At 42.1% G+C, this 22,174-nt stretch overlaps 1 protein-coding gene across 1 annotated transcript in view; it reads left to right on the forward strand.

The window, feature by feature from the left end:
- The window catches only part of LOC115075340 (serine-rich adhesin for platelets), a 65,719-nt gene that overhangs the window by 30,858 nt on the left and 12,687 nt on the right, over window positions 1-22,174 (forward strand). The window contains exons 7-16 of the mRNA XM_029575650.1: window positions 914-978; window positions 2,103-2,248; window positions 4,425-4,549; window positions 10,457-10,512; window positions 10,702-10,853; window positions 13,968-14,074; window positions 16,501-16,565; window positions 17,761-17,900; window positions 19,522-19,646; window positions 21,968-22,026. Coding sequence (XP_029431510.1) covers window positions 914-978; window positions 2,103-2,248; window positions 4,425-4,549; window positions 10,457-10,512; window positions 10,702-10,853; window positions 13,968-14,074; window positions 16,501-16,565; window positions 17,761-17,900; window positions 19,522-19,646; window positions 21,968-22,026 — 1,040 coding nt within the window. The remainder of the gene's footprint in view (window positions 1-913; window positions 979-2,102; window positions 2,249-4,424; window positions 4,550-10,456; window positions 10,513-10,701; window positions 10,854-13,967; window positions 14,075-16,500; window positions 16,566-17,760; window positions 17,901-19,521; window positions 19,647-21,967; window positions 22,027-22,174) is intronic.

A 22,174-nucleotide genomic window follows, 5' to 3' on the forward strand; every position in this document is an offset into this window, starting at 1 on the left:
ACTATAATCAAGTAAAGGACTCAGTGGTACTTCTTCAGTCATTTAGCAAGTAGTAGTTATGCTATATAATATGAAGGGAGAAACCAGGTCAGGCACCACAATCAATATTCATTGAGTTTTGGAGCGGTATAAACAATGCACAGTCCAGAAGCTTCACCGTACTCTAAATCAGGCAACCAGATAATGCATCTGAGGCACTGACTGCCAGAGTTTTACAGTATGTGCTCCTATGTCTCTCTTGCAAGGCACTATCTGTTTCCAGGCTCCATCTGTTTCCAGGCTCCTTCATCCAGAGTTTTTCCACCTAGCCTTCCAGTTACGTGCTCTTTCTTATAATAAAATCCCCTTTGAATCAATCTGATTGCAAACTAGCTTGTGTCCAGTCAACCTTTAGACCTACAGGGACTATATGAAATCAGGGCTGGATTTAGGCATAAGCAAAACAGGCATATGCCCAGGGTGCCAAATTCTGAAGGCACCCAAAAACTAGGACTCCCCCACTGCTCTCTGACTTCTGGTGGTGAAACCCCCATCCCTGGTCCTATGCCTGTGGGTGCCATAATCTAAAATCTGATGCTGCATGTGGTACTGCTGGAAATGTCTCTGTTATTGATTTGGGAGTTTCCCTGCAATGATCCAGAGCAAGAAACTGAGAAATTAAAACGATACATGAGTAGGTGAAAGAGATGGAGAGAGAGAGAGTGGGTGGGTTTCAGAGAAAGCAAATCAGACAAAAAAGAGAGAAAAATCAGACAAGGAAGAAGATCTGATAGAACAAAAAAGAGAAAGAATGGGGCGAGAAGAAAAAAGATGATACAGCAAGAAAAGGGAAGGAGAAATTGGTTTGGCAGATTTAGGGGAAAGCGCTCCTCCTGCAAACGAAGTAACAGTTTTCCTTTTTTCTCCTTGCCAGTTGGGGGGAATTCTTACGAATCTCCTTAATGGCTCGCAGGCAGCTACTCCTAATGTGACTTTCAGGTAAGTTTCTCCGCATGCCTTTTTGATTACCGTAAATTCTGCTGGCAGGGTTTAATGTGGCTTGCTGGTTCTCCCTGGCTTAAGAAAAGTGGCTTTCGTGGGATTGGGGCTGTGCAGCACGTAGCCTTGATGAGTAACAATGAAATGTAATTGAAATAAATGCAGGAGGTGCTGAGCTGCGGCTTGCGAGCACTAACTAATTACATTAGGATATTCTACAATTATCTCAAAGAGTGCACTTAATTAGGCAAACGCTTGGATTTGAAAATCCTGCTGATTTTATAACCCCTGACTTAGCCAGATGACTATTTAACTGGAGAAAAACCTATCCAGCTAAGTCAGAGCGGTCTGGGGAGTTTCTGGGCAGAGCTGAGATATCTGCCTAACTTTGGCAATATTCGGCATTATCCGAAAACACATCTGGTTAAGTACTGCAAAAAAAAAAAAAAAAATCATTGTGGGCTTATAGGCCCAATTCCATCCCTCTCACCACCTCCTTGCTAAAGTCTAAAACTGCTGTTGGCATTGCACTTGACCCCCTCCATCCCTCTCCTCCCCAAAAGATGTCAAATATTTATGGGCCTATCAACCCAAGGAGGCGACGTGTCCCATCCCCAGCTCCGAATTTAAAATATATGTGCAACTCCTTATGCTCCCCCCTTCCTCCTCCTGCCCCAGCTGGCAAGCCCTAAAGGCCCAGTGCTGCTGGTGCACGCGATAATCCTACTGCTCCCAGCACGGACGAGCGTTGCTAGCAGTGTATTATCCATTCCAGAGCAGCAAAGAAGTCCATCTCCATTTTCTTGTAAAATACCCGACTGGGCTTAGAGAGCATGAACTGTTCACTCAGTCAGCAGAAGACGATGTCGCTTAAACTAGAAAATTCACCTATTAATGTAAATAAACTACCATCCACCAAAATACATGCCTCCTCCCTTCCCGGCATTCTGTGCTCCCTTCCTCTAACTCCATTTTCATCCTCCAAAACTCGTTTTTCTCTCTCGAGCGTGTGACTACAATTGCTGTGCATTGTGCTTCTCTCTGTGTGTCTGGGAAACATCTCGGTATTACTCAGTAATTCTTTCCCTCCATTTATTCCCCCAAACTGCTCTTCGACATTTCAGTAACCAGAGTCAGTGGGTTCAGACCAACGCGATCTTCAGCATCTCCACTCCCTTTTTTCTGAACGAATCGCAGGTGCTGGCTGCGATCTGGAAATCGAAGGGCAACGTGAGCTACGCCATAGTCCCACCCAGCCTCATGGTCAACAGTGAGTCCTGTCACCTTCCGTCTTACTTTCAGGAAAGAGAGCAAATGTTTCCCCTTGCTGCTTGCCGGCAGGGGCTTTGTGATCAGGCTGAGGAGCAGAAGGGAATCAAGCCCAGGTCTGCTGCATGGCAGTGCCGAGGAGCCACCACTGAGCTGGCAAGGTGGAAGCACATAGACATCCCATAAACAGAGCAGTGAACTCTTTTATAAGGGAAACACAGATTGCTGCTATTTGTTCCACATAGTGCAGTAGTTGTGAATGAAGGATTTTTATATGAGACAATGTTTAAATTTCAGGTATAATATATATATAAAAATTCTATATATAATGTATATATAAAATCAGGTGTGTAAAATCATGAGAGGTCTAGAATGGGTAGATGTAAATTGATTATTTATACTTTCGGATAATAGAAAGGCTAGGGGGCACTCCATGAAGTTAGCAAGTAGCACATTTAAAACTAATCAGAGAAAATTCTTTTTTACTCAATGTACAATTAAGCTCTGGAATTTGTTGCCAGAGGATGTGGTTAGTGCAGTTAGTATAGCTGGGTTTAAAAAAGGTTTGCATAAGTTCTTGGAAGAGAAGTCCATTAACGGCTATTAAACAAGTTGACTTAGAGGTAGATCTTCAAAAAATACGCACGCGCGAACAAAAGTACACCAGATTTTATAAGATCCGCGCGTATCTTATAAAATCCGGGGTTGGCGCGCGCAACGCTGCGCAAAATCGGCAGCCTGCGCGCGCCGAGCTGCGCAGCCTGCCTCCGTTCCCTCTGAGGCCGCTCTGAAATCGGAGCGGCCTCGGAAGGAACTTTCCTTCCGCGTCCCCCCACCTTCCCCTTCCTTCCCCTATCTACCCCACCCCCCAGCCCTACCTAAATCTCCCCCCTACCTTTGTTGGGCAAGTTACGCCTGCTTCAAGCAGGCGTAATGTGTGCGCGCCGCCCCGGCATCCCCGGCAAAGGCCGCAGTGCCGGGGGACTCGGGACCGCCCTCCTGGCCCGCCCCCGAACCGTCACCACACCCCCGGACTCGCCCCGGACTGCCCCTTGCCCCCGGACATGCCCCTGGACACACCCCCTCCCGCCCCTTTTAGGAAGCCCCGGGACTTACGTGTGTGCCAGCAGCCTATGCAAAATAGGCGCGCCGAAACGCGAGTGGCCTGCGGGCGTAAATCCAGGAGGATTTACGCGCGTAGGGGTTTTAAAATCTACCCCTTAGGGAATAGCCACTGCTAGTAATTGCAACAGTAGCATGGGATCTTCTTGGTGTTTGGGTAATTGGCAAGTTCTTATGGCCTGGTTTGGCCTTTGTTGGAAACAAGATGCTGGGCTTGATGGATCCTTGGTCTGACCCAGCACGGTAATTTCTTATGCCTTTAAGTTTTGTAATATGGTATATGGAAATAGGCTTCCTCTGAGTCCCACTTTTTATTCTCAGGGAAGGTAATTGCAGAGACTTTAGTGGGTAAAGTAGTGCTCTCCCTGCAGAAATGACCTTGCAGAAAATAACTCACAAGTTATCCAGCTAAATGCTAACTTTTCAAGATTTCCCTACTTATCTGACTACATTTTAGACGGATAATTCATTATCCTTCTAAAATGAAGCCAGATTCTGTAGGGGCGTTATGTGGGCATAACTACTCCGATGATCTTATTCTAAAAGGACTTTTCCCCATTCTCTATCCTTGGAAAATATTTTTATTGAATAAGGTCCTTCAAAGCTTTTAATGTCCAAATAAGACATTTTTGGTAGCAATGTGAGATTTCTCCACTGTGCCTCATCAGTGTGCTTGATTCTTGTTTTCAGTGGTGTGGAAACTGTCCTTGAGGTCCTCCCCAGCCTTAGCTGGATGGATTTTTAAGGATATCCTTAATGAATATGCATGAGGTGTATTTGCAAGCCTTGCCTCCCATTAATGCAGATATATCTCATGCATATTCATTAGGAATATCCTGAAAACCCAACTGGCAGGACAGGCCTGAGGACCAGTTTGAACACCACTTCTTTAGTTGATACGGGAAGTTCAGCCTCCATGCCCCATTCAGTCTGGGCTTCTCTGATGAAAATGGGACAACTATGCAGCAGACCGCAGCCTGTAACGAAGCCGGGCACGGTGGGATCTATTTGGCTATCACTGGATTTTTGATCCTTGCCATTTTTCTATTTCACAGATGTGACCAGTCAGTTTGATCACTTCAGCATTCCTCTAGGGCTTTTGAATCCGCCTTTCACGACGGGACAGGGAAACAAAGCCAGCGCTGACTTCCAGAGTCTGAGTAAAGCTTTGGAACAATCAGTAAGTAATAGAGCTGTTAGTGACCAATGTACATAGCACTAGAGTAAGATGGAGGATGCTGTGTGGGTAATCTGGCTCAGAGGAGATCCTTAGCCAGGATTCAAATATGGTTGAACAATTCCAGTCACTTGTATTTGGATTCATCATTTCACTCTTTATCACAAGTTATCCCATTCCCTTCTGTCACTTCCATTGCATTCAGTGGTTTTACTGTTTTAAGATATTAGAAACACAGAAACATGATGGCAAAAAAGATCTTAAGGCTCTTCCAGTCTGCCCATGTCTCCAATTAATTTAGCACTATAATTCTCATCACTTCTTTAGAGAACCCCCTCTATTTATCTCATGCTTTCTTGAACTCAGATACTGTTTTTGTCTCCATCACTTCCACTGGAAAACTGTTCTACACATTCCCCACACTCTCTGTAAACAAACATTTCCCAAGATTACTCCTGAGTTTACCCCCTTTCAACCTCATCTCTTGATCCCTCATTCTAGAGCCTCCTTTCCATTAAAAAAATGCTCACCTCTGTGCATGGAAACCTTTGAGATATTTGAATGTCTCTATCATATCTCGTCTATCTTGTCTTTCCTCTATGGTATAATGTTTAGATCTTTAAGTCCATCCCCATAGGCTTTAGAATGAAGTCCATGGACTATTTTAGTAGCCATCCTCTGGAGCGACTCCATTCTATTTATATTTTTTTGAAGGTGCGGTCTCTAGAACTGCACACAGTATTCCAAGTGAGGTCTCACCAAGTACCTATACAGGGGCAATATCACCTCTCTTTTTCTGCTGACCATTCCTCTCCCTATGCAGCCAAACATCTTTCTGGCTTTTACTGTCACTTTATCCACCTATTCGACCACCTTAAGATCATCAGACACAATTACTCCCAGATCCCACTCTTCCTTTGTATCTCCAGTATTGTACCTTCCCCTTGGGTTTTTGCATCCTAAATTCATTACTCTGCATTTTTTAGCACTAAATCCTAACTGCTAGACCTTATATCAGGGGTGGTGAACTCCAGTCCTCGAGGGCCACAAACAGGCCAGGTTTTCAGGATATCCACAATGAATATACATGAGATAGATCTGCATGCAAAACTCTCTCATGCATATTCATTGTGGTTATCCTGAAAATCTGGCCTGTTTGTGGCCCTCGAGGACTGGAGTTTGCCACCTGTGCCTTAGACCATTCCTTGAGCTTCACTAAATCCTCTTCCTTTTTTCTACTCCTTCCTGGCTGTCTACCCTGTTATAGATCTTGATATCATTGGCAAAAAGACTTACCTTTCCCGATAACCTGTCAACCAGTGGGTTGCGGGATGGCCCCACGACCCGCCGCACATACCTTTAATGCTGCTGAACTCCAGCCACTAGCACATCCGGGTCACATCATACAGCCAAGAACGCCACCAGCCGCTTACCCAGCCCCTTAGGTGCATTTGTGGTTGGTGCGAACCCCCTTAAATGGCCCACAGAGGGACTTTACACGCAGCACCCACCGATGATGTCACTGCTGGTACCCCATAAGAAGGTCTCTCAGACAGCTCTCACTGCCTTAGCAACAGGTCCCCTGGAGCTTGATTGTCCCAGTGTATTGTTCTTGTCCATGCCTTCTCCATTCTTTGTCCATGTCTTGTCCTGTTCTGCTTTGTCTGTTGATCCTTCTATCTTTTTTGTCTTACTAATCCTTGTCTGTTGATCCTGCTGTCTTGTTTGTCCTCCCCGTTGCTCCTATTTCCCCTTGACTTTCTGGTCTTCAACTTTGGCCCTGATCTTGACTTCTTCGCTGGCTGCTGTCTGCCTCGACCTCTAGATTGTCTTCTGGTTCCTCTGTCTTCCACTTGCCTCGATCCCTGTATTGTCTTTTGGACCTACTGTCTACCACTTATCCAGATCTGTACCTCACCTTGGATTCTCTTCATGACTGATCTAGGTAAACAATAAGACCTACCAGCTGCCAGAACCCAAGGGCTCAACCTGCGGGGGAAGTGGCTGTTATAGGCAAAGCTCCTGCTTCGGGCTACCCACCAGCTGACAGTGTGGGCCTAGTGGGCTGGCTCACTAGGCAGCATCAATCGCACCTTGGCATTAAGGGCCCACATTCCCCTTGAGCCTTACATAACCCTTCCGTTATGTTGCTCACAAAAATATTGAAAAGAACTAGTCCATTGAACAATCTTTGAGGCACATCACTAGTAATAACCCCTTCCTCAGAGAGAACTCCATTTACTACTACCCTTTGTCGCCTCCTACTTAACCAATTTCTAACCAAGTCAGCCAATTTCTAACCTAGGATCCGTAGCAAGGATGCACAATTTATTTATATGTCTTCTGTGCGGGACCATATCAAATGCCTTGCTAAAATCCAAGTACACTATGTCTAACGCTCTGCTTTGATCCAACTCTCTGGTCACCCAATCAAAGAAATTGATCAGATTTGTCTGACAAGATTTACCTGTATTTATTTATTTATTTATTTATTTATTTTGTATACCGACATTCGATCGAAATATCACATCGGTTTCCAGATAACAGGTTGAATAGGGCGAGAACTGCCCTATTTTACATTGTAACAAGATAACAATTAATTAAACAATTAAACCTGTGGTAAAACCATGCTGCCTCAGATCTTGCAATCCAGTGGATTCCAAAAATTGCACTATACACTGTTTTAGCAGCTATTCCATTAGTTTTCTCACCATACAGATCAAACTAACTGACCTGTAGTTCCCAGCCTCCTCCTTACTTTCACTTTTATAAATAGTAACCATGTGCACCCTTTTCCAGTCCTCTGGAACTATTCCAGACTCTAAAGAAACATTGAAAAGGTCAGCCAGTGGAGCTGCCAGGACATCTCTAGCTCCCTTAATACCCTCGGATGTATCCCATCTGGCCTCATTGCCTTATCTACTTTTAGTTTAGTTAGCTCCTCACGAGCACACTGTTCTGAAAATCGATTGAGGTTTACCTCATTTGCAATCTAATTTGTGTTTGTTTAATATGGTCCTGCTCTAGGCTTTTTCCTCATCAGCCTCTACATATTGCTCCCCTTCAACTCTGAGTCTCAGAATGCCACTTTTGCACTTCCTTCGGTCACTATCATAACTAAAATAGTCTTGTCCCACCATTTTACCATATTTGCTATTTTTTCTTCTATTTGAACCTTCACATTCATGCCTACTTTACCAGCTTCTCTTAATATTTCCAGATATTCAGGCCAATACAATACAGCGCGCTCAGAAGAGCACAGCATTTAACCCGCGGTTGGATGCGCGTCCACAACCCCTTATACTGTAAAGGAATTACCATGTCCAAAACATGCATCCAACCCCCAGCGAAACTAATAGCGCTTATCACATGCAAATGCATGTTGATGAGGCTATTAGATATTCGCCCCAGATAGAAAAAAAAAATGTGCACCCAATCCGCACATTTTAACTCTCAGAAATTAATGCCAGCCCAGAGCAGGCGTTAATTTCTATGCAGCCCAACAAAGTGTACAGAAAAGCAAAAAATACTCATGGCAATTTTCCTAACCCATGGCTGTGCACAGGTTAGGAAAATGGCCATTCGTAAAATTGAGCGTCTGTTTTTTGTAACCCCTGACAGCCACCTGATAGGCATCTCTCCTGGGTGCCTGCTGCCAAGGAGGCCCTAGAGCCTTTATTTTTTTTTTTTAATGTGAACCCTCATCTAAATATTCTATCGCGCGCCCAGGAGAGGTGGCTGGGCACGTGTTAGGAAAGCAGGCGCTCAACACTGAGCGACCATTTTCCGTGCGGCTTTATTGTATCGGCCTGCTAGTTGCCTGTCTTTCTTTTTCTGCGATCTTTTGTCATTTATGAATGCTAACCTTTTCTCCTTTACCTTTTCAGCTACTTCTTTAGAAAACCATAATGGTCTCTTTTCCCTCTTCCCTTTATTTATAGTCCTAACAAAAAGATTAGTTGCTCCTATTTCTGCTTTTAGTTTTGCCCACTGCCCGTCTACTTGCCCTAGATTTTCCCATCCAGCTAATGTCTCTTTGAGGTAGTCCCCCAATTTGAGAAAGTTTGTTTTCCTGATGTGTAGGACCCTCACCTTAGAATGAACCTTCATCTCTTCCATCCTAATATTGAACCACACCATTCAATGGTCAATGATTCCCAGATGATCATCCTCTACAACATCAGAAATATTGTCCCCGTTGGTAAGCACTAGGTGCAGGATTGCCCCCTGCCATGTGGGTTCCGTTATCAGTTGACAGAACAGTTCTCCTAGCAGATAATCCCAGATCTCCCTACCTATAGAAGACACTGCAGTTGGGATGTCCCAATCAAAATCTGGAAGAGTAAAATCCCTTAGCAGCAGCTCCTCCCTTTTCATAGCAATCTTGTGAATATCCTCCATTAAATCTCTATCCATCTCCTGTTTGTGATGGAGGTCTGTGTATAACCACTAGCAAATTAGGGAATCTGTTCTATATTGCAACAATATTTTATTCTATTTTCAATGAAAATTCAATTTCAAACCACTGCGCAGTATCCATACAAAATACCCATGAGACATGGCTAAACAATCTTTGAAACTCATGGTGGTGAGGTTATATGGAGGAAAGAGATTGGATTTGTGCAGTACGAACAGATAAGTGCGAGTATATCATGGGACCATGGTAATGAGAGTAGAGTTATACAGCCTGTTGATATATTGAGAACACAACCAACAATTTAAGATTGAACCATTGAATACTACAGTGGGATAAGCAGGTGGTTATCCTATGAAGAAGAGTGGTTAGTATCCATTTGTCAAAATTTAAGTGCATGAAGGAGAAATACTTTCAATATTTAATAGAATTTTCCCCTGAGGAAGCCAAAAGGTGGCAAAACATATGGGACCCTGATGTTGGGAGCATAATTTATTGTGCATTAAACATGAATGATGTTGGATTAACCATTCAGTAAAAATGACCACTATGAAATATATGATATGAATGTACCTGAAGAACAAGCAATATTGTATTCATTGAAAGAGTAACTTGTAAAAGTATTTTTTTATTGTTTGTAATTGTATCTAAAACATTATTGGGGGGTTTTATGTAATTGGTGTGCTGTATGAATTTGATATGTATGGAGTGGATATATTTTTAAATAAGAGTAGTAGACATCAAAAACTTGATGATAAGATTGCTTTGCCATGTCTCATGGGTATTTTGTATGGGTAAAGCACATTGGTTTGAAATTGAATTTTCATTGAAAATATAATAAAACTTTGTTGTAATATAGAACAGATTCCCTAATTTGTTAGTGGTTTCATATAGATAGGGGATGAATATAATCCTTCAGTGTTATATCTGACCTGGTCTGTATATAACACCAGTATAAACAGATGTCCCGTTCCCTCTTTCCAGATTATCCCAGAGTGCCTCCTCCTTACCTCATAATCCCAGCAGTGCTTTTGCTTTAATTCTGTTCTTTATATATAAAGCCACGCCTCCTCCTTTCCTTTCTACCCAGTCCTTTCTGAATATATTGCATCACGCATCTTGTCACGTGTGATGTAAATTATTTTTATCATTTAAACATTTTTTTACTTAGCTGCTTAAGGTAAGATACAGCATTAAACATGTAAATAAGATAGAAAATAACTTATGTTAGAGATGTGCCAAGAGTCTGTCTCAGTTTTGTCAAAACTGTGACGCTTGTAATTTCTGAGATAGAAGGATAAAGGGAGTGCTAGCTACTGAAATCTATTCAAGAAAGGTATTAAGTTTGTTAATCCATTAACAAGGTATCACCGAGGGTGCTATTCAGTGCTCTGTAGCCGCATATATCTCCACCTCACCACATATACATTTTTTGTTTCTTGACCTTTATTTCTGTCATCTCCTTGAATGTTTCATCTCGCTGTCCTTCTTCATAGCTGAAAGACACCCTTGGGAGCCAGCAACTTGTGGAGCCAGTCGTGAACAGTTTTCAGTAAGTTTTCATCCCTTTACATACATTTACAGGCCTGATAAGCAAGCTTCTAAGTTTCTGTGGTCCACATTTTATTCTGCTCAGTTCTTGAGAAGTCATAGAAATCGTAACCTCGTCAGACTGCCTATGTATTCCAGTCTGGGGCACAGCATCTGCCCTGAAGCTCTGCTTTTCTTGTCCCACGTGCAGGAATAACTCCGGCTCCAGTATTGCCTACGCTGACCTGTACTTTCCTCCCGGGGCGACAAACGAAGCAGCTATAAGACAGGCAATAGTGAATAACCTTTCCACGTTCCAGAGCAGAAATGTGACAGTGGATCCACTCTCAGTTATCCCTGCTGGTATGTTACCTTCATTTTTTTCCCCTATGTGTTTGGGTAAAACATTCCTCTCCTGGAAAGTGAAATGAGCTGAGAAATATCCTCAGGCAGGGGTTTACCTAAATAAGTCAGATGCATTATTACTGAGCACTGCAAAATTCCTTTGTGTTTGAAAAGGAGACTTGGAAAAATAAAATACTTATGATCTCCAGTACATAGAATGTATATAAAAAGGGATCCATGTCAGTCTGTCTGTCACTCCATGGGCAAAATAAGGAATAGAAAGTCACCAAATTTGGTATATAGGAAGAAAATGAGACTATCTAGGATATTTGGAAACCAAAATTATCACATCAGTATTTTCAGAGAATAAGCCCTCCCACATAAATCCACACCGCTTTCTATGGGAAGCAGGTAAAAGATGTGGAGTGCCAGTGACGTCATTCCCTCCATCAGCCTGTCCGTGAGTAAGAAAGGAAGACAGACAGGAAAACACGAAGCTGCTGACAGAGGACAGTGCACACACACAAATACACCCCACATTCAGCACCCCTCTCAATGTACAGACATACATGTCTCACACACATACACACGCGCGCACCCACACACATATATTCATACACACACTCATACTCATACACCCCCCACATAAACCAGCAATCACACAACCCACCCATACATACAATCCCCCACCACCCTCTCCAAACAACCACAGACCACAATCCAGTCCCCAGTCACATGGCTGGGGCAAGGTCAGGTTGGCGCCATTTTGGATAATGGCACAGACCAGGCCAGGTACAAGAGAGCACAACAACCCTGACACGGACCCCATAAGAAAACGTGAGGTTTGGGGGCATTCAGCAGAGGGGAGGGTAAAGGAGAGGGTCAGAGCCTGGGACCCTGTTTGTTGAAATTCTACCTTTTGTGTGTGGGGGGAATTGGGAAGGGGGAGCCAGGCCATGGAGCACATTTGATTTGGATCGATATGGGGAGGTGGGGGAGGGGGCTAGGGGTTCGTTGCACTTCAGGGGGTGGGGAGGGTCTAGTTGGTAGTTGGATGTGGAGCAGGTGGGGGTCCAAGGCCAGGAATGTATATTATTTTTTGAAACTTTCAAGAGTGGGGGGGGGGGGGGTGTGCTGAATTCATCGCTACTTCGGCTCTTTTGTTTTACCTGTAAATTTTGGAGGGAGTCAGGTCTGCCTCAAATAGTAGCCCAGGGTTGAGCCAGGAGTCAGCCCTAATCTTCGCTCACCCTCTCCTTTTTTCCTGCCATATTTTTTGTTTGTTTGCTGTCACTTTAAATGTGAGGTGGGAGCCTCGGGACGCCCGTTAGGGTCCTTGGCCTGCCACCTCACATTTCATGCTTTTCTAAGAGGTGCTGTTATTTTATCACGGCTGACCACCTTCTCGGTCAGCTGCAATAAAATATTTGCATGCAATTGCCTATTATTGACCTTATTTGCATGCATTTTCACTATTCATGCATGGAAATCACATGCAAAGAAGGTCATCATAATAAGGGAGTGAACCTAGGAGGAGATATTCAAAATATCATGTATATCGTGCGATATAAACTGTTTAATGAGCACTTGAGCACTACCGTAGCTTGATGAATCTCCCAGTCAGTTTGCACCTGAAGCAATGAAGGATGAAGTGACTTGTGTTCCTTGTTTGTTTTACATTTTCCTTTAACTATCCTGATCATAAAGTCATTGAACCAGTGGCTTGGTTTTGACCAGTACTCCCCTATGGAGGTGACACATTTCTCTTTCCTGGGTTTTTGATCTTGTGTCTGATGTGAAGTGACTCTTGCCTTTAATGTTTCTGAAGTAATTGTGTCTGTGTATTTAACTCACCCCTTGCGGGCTTTCTAAAGTTTGAATTTATACCAGAAAGCTTTATGGTAGCTATGCAATTTGGGATACCGCTTCAGTTTTGGGACATGGAGGTAAGGGGGAATCTTTTGGAATGGAGCACTTGCCAATATTCCACAGCCTCCGACTGCCTCCATAAGCACCAAAAAATCTAAGGCCACACACATACACAGAGACATACACATGCACACATACTTACATAATTGCACCTTCCAAGCCACTCTCCCCCTTACCCCATTGTTGCATCAAGTGGAATAGATTGCAACAATCTGAAAAACTATACTGAAATAATGTAAGAACACGATCATCCTTTCTACAAATCTGTGTAGGAAAACATTCCAAAAGTAATCTCTGCATGTTTTTCCCACTTGTTTCCTTCTGGACGAGAATCCATTTTACATATGATTTGGAAGAGATGTGTTTACTGTGTTCATTTTTTTTCACTATTTATAACTTAGACTAAACTGCATTGTCCTGTCACAGAGCAAACAGAGGTTGGAGGGTGACTTTATCAAAATTCTTACAGTCTAAATGAAGATCGAACATAAACATAAACGGGATCCTGGGAAATGTAATGAAATAGAATGCTTCTCTCTTCTAATAATTTCAACTTTTCCCAGTTTCACTGCCTTTATAAAGCTCTGGCTGATCTTCTAGCTAGAGCACTTTTCTTACTTCTGAAGCACTTTCTGCATCTCTGAAAAGCACGTACATTCTGTTTAAATCTGTTTAAATTAAGTTACATTTACTATATTGGATAAAACTTGCTGTCTGAAATGATCAATTAATAGAACTTAGTAACATGGCGGATAGAATCTGATTGGCCCATCCAGTCTGCCCAATTACTCCTATCCACACTGCTAAGGTTATTTTGCTGCTGCCAGCCCTAGACGCTTGACTGTTTCTAGTACATCGCACCTTATCAACGTTCATTTTCGATGTCTTCCTCGTTGATTCTCGTCCTGGGTAGATGAACGTACAAGTTCCCGTACCTAACCCAACATCCAGACCCACTCATCACGAAGTATTATAATAATCTACATCACTACTAGAACTAGTCAGGCTGTCACCCAAAAAAATAATGAGGCTGATGTCCAAATGTCCAGCTAGCCTGTGGCCTTTCTGGAGGGCCCTGACCACTACCAACCTGGCAACATCAACCGGGTTGATTTGAGGGGAGTTGAATCCTGTTGGTTCCAACCCAGTTAATCCATCGCCTATGTGTTTAATGCATATTTTATGTTTATTTTTTCTTTGCAGTGGCTGTGAATATTTCCTTCACCATTCTTAATCAATTCTATACAACAGATCTCTCAAATGGTGCATCAGGGAACGCAAACACCTTAAAAAATTCAGTTCTTTCCTGGGTAAGTGTCTGCACTGCTAAAATCTGACATCTCTCATCTAACCCCGCCTAAAAAAAATGTGGCAACAAACTGACAATTCATCAGCCTTTCACATTGAGAAAGGTTATGAGGTCCACTTTCTTCTTTGGGACCAGGAGAATGTATTTCCATTTTAAGATTGATTAATGATGCTTTGTTGAATTGTATAAGAGCAGAGCTATAGACAGAGGAGGCTGAATCCAAAGTGAGTGGGACTCATGCTCACTAGAGTTGCAGGACAGTTCCAGGTGGTGCTGGGTATGCAGGAAGGCAAAGAGGTCACTTTTTTAGAACAGAAAACTAAATATGGCACTGAGCTAAACACAAAGAGCCAGATTTATGGAATTGGTTAAAGTTCCACAGTACAGTTAGTGGAACACTTGGAGAACAACAATATCCTGTAGCCATCACAACATGGCTTTCGCAAAAACTACAGCACAGAAACACTATTTCTTGCACTAACAGACAAAATCATGAGAGGCTTCGACAGTGGTAAACATTACATTCTAGTGATGCTAGATCTATCAGCGGCATTCGATACTGTAAATCATAATATCCTATTAAATAGATTAGAAGAAATAGAACTAAGTAACAAAACAATCAAATGGTTCAAATCATACCTAAATAATAAATACTTCCAAGTACAGATCAAAGACGTAATGTCAGAAAAAATAAACCTTCAAACAGGAGTCCCACAGGAATCAGCTTTATCGGTCACACTATTCAACATATACCTGCTGCCACTATGTCACCTGCTAGCTGTTCTGAGCATCTCACACTACATATATGCTGACGATATTAAATTAATTTTACCCATCGATGACACAATAGAAAAAACATTAAACATAGCTAACATGTATCTTGATATCATCAAACAGCTACTAAACCAAATGGAACTAGTTATTAATATAGAGAAAACAGAATTCCTACATTTAGAACGTAAAAACATTGAAATCTTTCAAAACCCAATCACACTCAAAAACAACCAAAAATTAGAATTAGCAGAGAAAGTAAGAAACCTCGGCGTGATAATTGACACGGAGCTAAGCCTGAAACAACACATATCTTTAAAAGTGAGGGAAGGATATGCCAGACTCATGACTCTTAGAAGACTAAAACCACTACTAACAACTAATAACTTCCGATCAGTGTTACAAGCTCTGATTTTCGCTAGCACTGACTACTGTAATGCCCTTCTACTGGGTTTACCATACACCACGATAAGACCGCTCCAGATACTACAAAACACTGCCGTAAGAATACTGACTGGTAAAAGCAAAAGAGACCATATCACCGAAACCCTAGCTGAACTACACTGGTTACCCATTGAGCAAAGAATACAGTACAAAACCCTATGTATCATACATAAACTAATACATAACGAAAAAGCTGAATGGCTGAACACAGCCCTTCGCGTACATGTCCCTCCCAGAAACCTGAGATCAGCAAGTAAAGCATTACTAACTATTCCCTCGGTCAAAACAGCAAGACTAACCCAAGTGAGGGAAAGGGCCCTTTCCTTAGCAGGACCTATACTATGAAACACCATGCCGGTAGAAATCCGTTTACAAAAAGACATCAAAACCTTCAGAAAAAATTTAAAAACATGGCTATTTGAACAAGCGTATCACAGAGAGAATGGAGAGTAGAAGCCAAGGAGATTAGGATGCGGTCTGTAGAACACCCACATACATTACCCTAATCTATATGTGTGTGTATAGTATTTTTTTATTTTTTTGTTCAACACCAAATGATAAGATATTATGATTAATCTATTTTAAAGCTGTCACATATAACAATGGACATAATATATCACACCCACCAATTAGTATTTATGATGAAACTATGTTACCGTAACTTGATGGCACCTGTTTAGTGGATATAAATCAAGACATATACCAACATTATTATTTGTGCCTTGTTGTAAACCATTGTGATGGTACCTAGCTTAACGATAGTATAGAAAAGATTTTAAATAAACAAATAAAATAAAAAATTTTGCATCTTTGGGCAGGACCAACTTTTTGTGCCCAAATTTTCACCTCCATCAGGTCTGTGCTTTGGACAAAACTCGTGCTATATTCAAAAGTAAACAAAAGGTTGATTTGCATGGTTTTTTTGGTGACTGTTCAATTTTATCTTTGCAGATTGGTGGAAATTTTGTGAATTTTTGAGTGAACGTTACATTTGGCACAAATGCAAAATTCATTACACATGCAAAATCCAATCAGATTTGTGACTTCCTTTTTCCCAGTCCTTAAATGTGGCCCAGCAAGTCTTTTATTAACATATCTGTTGGTCTTTTAGTTGAGCCCCTGGCCCTATCTCCAGGCTCCCATAATACTGGATTTATAATATGGAGAAGCATTTTGGGATCATGACTGATATTTATCTTTCTTTCTTTGCAGCTGACCCCTAATTTGACTTCATCATATGGGCAAAGTCTACAAGGGAACCCCGATGTCTCTTTCAGGTATGCTTTGATGAAATCTAAAACCCACAGCAATGGTAATATGGGTATCTTAACACTTCTGGGTAGGACTGCATAGATAGCTTCACATGGAAAACTCATTTTCTGTTACATTGACATTGCTGTCTCATGTGGATGGCCATTCCTAAACTGTTAACAGCACAAACAATTCTCTCAGCTGTTGACAAAGGAGTAGTACCAATGTTTGTGTTCCTGAGGGAATGGGGCTTTTCTTTATCTTCCTAACAAACTGCATTGCTATTTCTTTCTTTAATGCACCAGTTTTTCATGCCCAATATTTACAAAAACAACTAGAGAAACCAACGCCGATATCACACAGTATCTCCTCCTCAGAAGGAAGCATTGGTTGGGCAGAGGGGGCGGGTTGCACGCTGCTCCAAATTGTATCTCATCTTCATCAAGCCTAGTGTGCTAATTGCCTGGTATACTGCACCGCACTGGATTTAAGAACATAAGAAATTGCCATGCTGGGTCAGACCAAGGGTCCATCAAGCCCAGCATCCTATTTCCAACAGAGGCCAAACCAGGCCACAAGCACCTGGCAAGAACCAAAACACTAAGAAAATCCCATGCTACTGATGCAATTAATAGCAGTGGCTATTCCCTAAGTAAACTTGATTAATAGCCGTTAATGGACTTCTCCTCTAAGAACTTATCCAAACCTTTTTTGGTGCAATGATTTAGATAAGTTAATATTAATAGTTTAAATTAATAGTCTGAATTTTATACAAAATGAATCTTGATATGCTCTACAGTCTAATAAGTCAGAATCATACATGCATTTAGTCAACAGGCAACTTTCAAAAGAGAGAAAGTGCGCATGAGAGAGAGAAAAGCTTTATACTGCTGTTGTTTTTATGGTCCATTTACATTTGGGAAACTAAAGAACTGGAACATAGGTTGACTTTCCCAAGGTAACAGAGAGAACAAGTGGAAACATGGGGGTTTTCGATTCAGATAGCAAGATTTCTCCTAGGAGTCCAGTGCTTCACTCACTCACTAGACCACACTTCCTCTCAGCAGGAATGCAGCAGTGTTGAGTGTAACGGTGCAAACCCTAAGCATCCTGACGTCCCAAGGGATTATCTACGTTTTGGGATAGTGCTCTCTTTACTATGAGAAGGCTCTCTGTATGTGTCTTGGTACATGCTGATGTCTGTCTTTTTTTTATACACAGTAATCAAGCACAGTGGGTTGGAGTCTCTGCCAAATACAAGTTAAATGCAACTTCTTCTATAAGCAACAAAGTTGTGGCAAACTTTCTGGCCAGAAACCTTACCGAAGGTTTGGTGCGGAAGTCCAGCATTTTGGTAAACGGTAAGTTATCCCTGCTAATTTTTGAGGAACTGAGACCATTCTTCTGCATTAGGGAAGATGGAGCCTGGATTCACCCCTTCCCCCCCCCCCCCCCAACTCACAATGAAATGACACCTTTCTGTGTAACATGCACTTACAGGTTGCGGTTCAGTGGTGAACCACTACCATCACCATCACCACCACCCCAAATACACAGAGCACCTCCAGGTAGCCTGTGAAGGACACATAATTTTCAGGATGGGCTGAAATTATTGAAACTAGACATGTGAATGGCATTCAGTTTATAGATCCCCTGTCACTGACTGGGCATTGTTATGCAGCTTCTTTGTTCTTTTAGCTCAATCGAAAACAGGCCTGGGATGTGGTGCCAGGAGCCTTTACTCAAAAGTATCTGGAGCTTTTCCCCCTATTTTATATGCCCCCCACTACCTAACCCAACATATCTAGTATGGTCCCGGGTCAGGGGCCATGCATCGGAACTCCTTCCAGAACTTTGCAATTAGGGGCCCTGAATCCAGCCACCAGGTGTCTCTCTTAAGCAATGACCACAACGCCCTCCCCCAGGCATTGTGAACACTGCCTCGGCAGCATCCCCAGCCTCAACTGAGCCGGGAGCAGAAACATCAACTCGGGGATCAAACCTGGGACCTTCTGCATGGCAGCTGCTATCCATCTAAATATGGTCCCAATGTAGTTAGAATTAGTCTTATTGCCATGCTTTGTAGTCACCAATAGTCATTTTTTAAAATATTTTTAGCTGAAAAGTTTAATATTGGAGTCTGACGTTTAAAAGGTTTTGTTTTATTTTTCATGTCATTGTTTTTTTCCCCCCATTTTATTTAATTGTTTGTTTTAGTGCATGCTAAAACCATTTAATGCACTCTAACTGGTTTTAGTGCGCACTAAATGAAAACTGAAATGAAACAAAAACTTGTGTTTTTCCTGTTATTTCATTTTGAAATGACACAAAGCAAAAAATGTCATTGATGATGCCTTTGTGTCATTTCGAAGTGACAGCACATTCCTATGTAATAACGGGCAGGATGAGTATTACAAATGGCTATGCCAACATCCAAAATATATTGTACAGTACATAGATCTAGCATCGTTTTTGTTAATACTGAGAGACTTTTGAGAATCAGAAGGGGGGTTTTAAGAGCATAAAGTACTTTTAGGGTATAGTGATGGAGATTTTGTGGGTCTGCTACTGAATTTTCCTTAACCTCAGTGGTTTACAAACTGACACTGAGCTGTCACATATTAAATAAATAGAAATGAGTGCCTCTGGTAACCCTGACGTCCCGAGCTTACCCTTCTGCCCTGAATGCAGCAGAATTAAGAAAGCCAACTTAACTTGAGTTTCCTTCTTTAGATGGTCCAGGCTGTCCAGCTATGAAACACAGAAATCAAACTGGTGCACAAACACACTGATGGGTCTGGAGGGGTAAATGAAGGCACAAACATGAATGTTTATCAGCCTCAGTGGAATAGCTACAGCAGGGGAATGAAATATATTGTGTTAAGAGGGAAACCAGGAATGAGGTGAGGCAGGGGGGGGAGAGAGAGAGACCATAAAAGTGGTGGAAGTTATCATCTCTTAACATCTTACTCCATCTCCCAGGTGAAAATGCGGATCTTATTCTCTACAATATCGCCATGAGGATTACAAACCGGGATTTCTCAAATGCTTTAAACGATAAAACCAGTCCAGAGTCTCAGTACCTGAGAGGAAACATAAGTGCAGGGGTAAGGAGCATCAGCTTGTATATGTTTGTTTTTTCACTATTGGTATATTTCTTGCGTGCATGTCAACATTTAGAAACCCTTAAAAGAAAAAGGGTGATGTCTTATTATCCTCCCATTGAACCACTTTTAGCAAGGTGCAGCAAGACACTGGCAATGCTTTTAGCCAAAAGAGGATCTCTTCCTCTCCAGCCCTTAGGAGAGGAGGAGTGGTTAGAGCAGCGGACTACAAGCCAGGGTTCAAATCCTGCTGCCGCTCCTTGTGACCTTGGGCAAGTCACTTCACCCTCCATGGCCTCAGGTAGAAACTTACAGGTGAATTTTAAAAGCCCAGCACCCACATCAATTAGGAGATACACGAATATGTTGGGCTGGCGCGTGCCGAGCAGATTTTTAAAAGGCCACCGCGTATGCGTGTTCTTGCTGCTTCACGCAGAAACGAAAGGTTATGAAAGGGGGGGGGCGGGGTGTGGGCGTGGTCTGGCTGGGGCACAGGTGTTCCAGGCTTTCGCCTTGAAATTTGCTTGTAAGCACATGCTGGGTCCCCTACCACGTAACTTTCCTTCTCTTATGGATGGCATGACAGTAATAAAATAAAGATAAATAGATTGGCAGGGTTTTAAGGGTCGGGCGCTAATAGAGTAGAAGGGAGGTTATTAAACTGGGGGATGAACCTTACCTGGGTGAACTAGGAACGAATGGGGAAAAACTGTTGATGGCGTCAGCGACCATATCTATTAAAATCCCGCCACGTATGAAGTAGAAGTGTCATTTATGCGCAGAAGTCAAGCCCACTGAACACTGTGCGCACACTTGTGGGCGATCAATCTGTTTTATAACGTGTGTGCCTGTTTAAAAGTTACCGTCCCTGATTGTAGGCCCCGCTGGGGAGAGGGAAATAACTACTGTACTTTAAGGTAATCTTCTTTGATGTGACTGAAAGCAGAATATAAATCAATAAATATTACCGGACCTGACCCCACGTGAGAGTTCGCTACAATAAATCAGTGCAGCAAATCTGCATATTGCAAATTGAGCTGAGGCCCATCTGTCTCATGAAGGCCTCCCCCTAGGTGGCTTTCTTCCCACTGTAGGAAAGAACCGCCCTCGTTTTCATGTGAGCGGGGCCTTCTTTTGCAGGAAGAAAATGCGACAGAGGAATGTCCCACTCGAGACCCTGATCAAATTCAATTGAGGCATAAAATGGGTCTGGGGGCTGAGTTGTATAAATGCTGATAGCACTAAAGTAATTAGTTCTTCCTAAAACATGAACAAATCTGAGTTAGCGCTCTAAATGATTGCTTGAATGATGGATTCCGATCACAAGTTTGTGCACTGCAGCAACAGTCACCTTATTGCTCTGTCTGAATGGTTACACACTGAATACCTTAATAAAATTATTTCTGAGTCATGGTGGCAAACAGTAAGGCCAAGTTGAGGGTACAGGTACTCATCTTATAATTATAAACAGTCTTGGGTGGATTATAAGACATATTATATATCCTTTCAATGGTGATGTAAGGCAAGACTTCCCAAACCATTATGGTGGCCGCGTAGCCAGTCAGGCTTTCAGGAAATCCAAAATGAATATGAATTGGATTAATTTGCATATGCTGGTTCTCCAATGTTTGTAAGTGTATCTCATGTATATTCATTATGTAAATCCTGAAAACCCAATTGGCATTGGGGTCACCACGGCAGGTCTGAGAAGGCCTGGTGTAAAGTCCCTGGTTCTGCACTCCAGTACTTTCCTCCTCCTTCCCTCAACCCCCTCCAAACCGCTCTGCATTACAAGATAGCCTATATATATATATATATATATATATATATATATATATATATATATATATATATATTTTTTTTTTTTATTATTTTTTTTGTATTTATTCCAAATTATAGCCTACCTTTCCACAGAAGTATTCAAATATGTAATTTAGCCTGCTTTGCAGAACATATCTGAATATGGGATGGGGGTTCAGGGAATGACTGAGAACCACTGGTATAAAGCATCGGGACCTTCAGTAGAACTTGCCTTATCACATACTCGCTATTGCTTTATTTCAGACCTCAAGTGCCAATAGGAATTTACTGCAGAATGATGTACAGTTACAGTATTAATGTCCGCAAACCTCATGGAAGCTGCATTGTCATTAGGCAGTATTTTGTTGGCATGCAAATTCAAACTGTCAGCAAATACGTAGAATTGTTAATCTAGGACGTGGGATTTTCCGACTAGAAGTTGTAAAACATTCCCAGTTAATAGACTGAAAAATTTTCAGCTGTGTCTCCCTGTTAATGAATTTGTCTGCTTATCTGTTTTTCAGATGGTTACAATTCTTGATCCCAATCCCCAGTTTGCAGAAGTGGTGGTAGATTCATTTCAGTGAGTATATTTCAATCCTTAACTATATATATATATCCTTAGTGAACCAGATCCAAACCTATCCAGCCTTTCAGCGTGATACCCACCAACCACCAATACCATCGCCATGATAATTCATAACAGGATTACTGCACCTGATGCAAGGATG

This window comes from Rhinatrema bivittatum, chromosome 13, assembly GCF_901001135.1.
Source record: "Rhinatrema bivittatum chromosome 13, aRhiBiv1.1, whole genome shotgun sequence".
In the NCBI taxonomy this organism is placed as follows: domain Eukaryota; kingdom Metazoa; phylum Chordata; class Amphibia; order Gymnophiona; family Rhinatrematidae; genus Rhinatrema; species Rhinatrema bivittatum.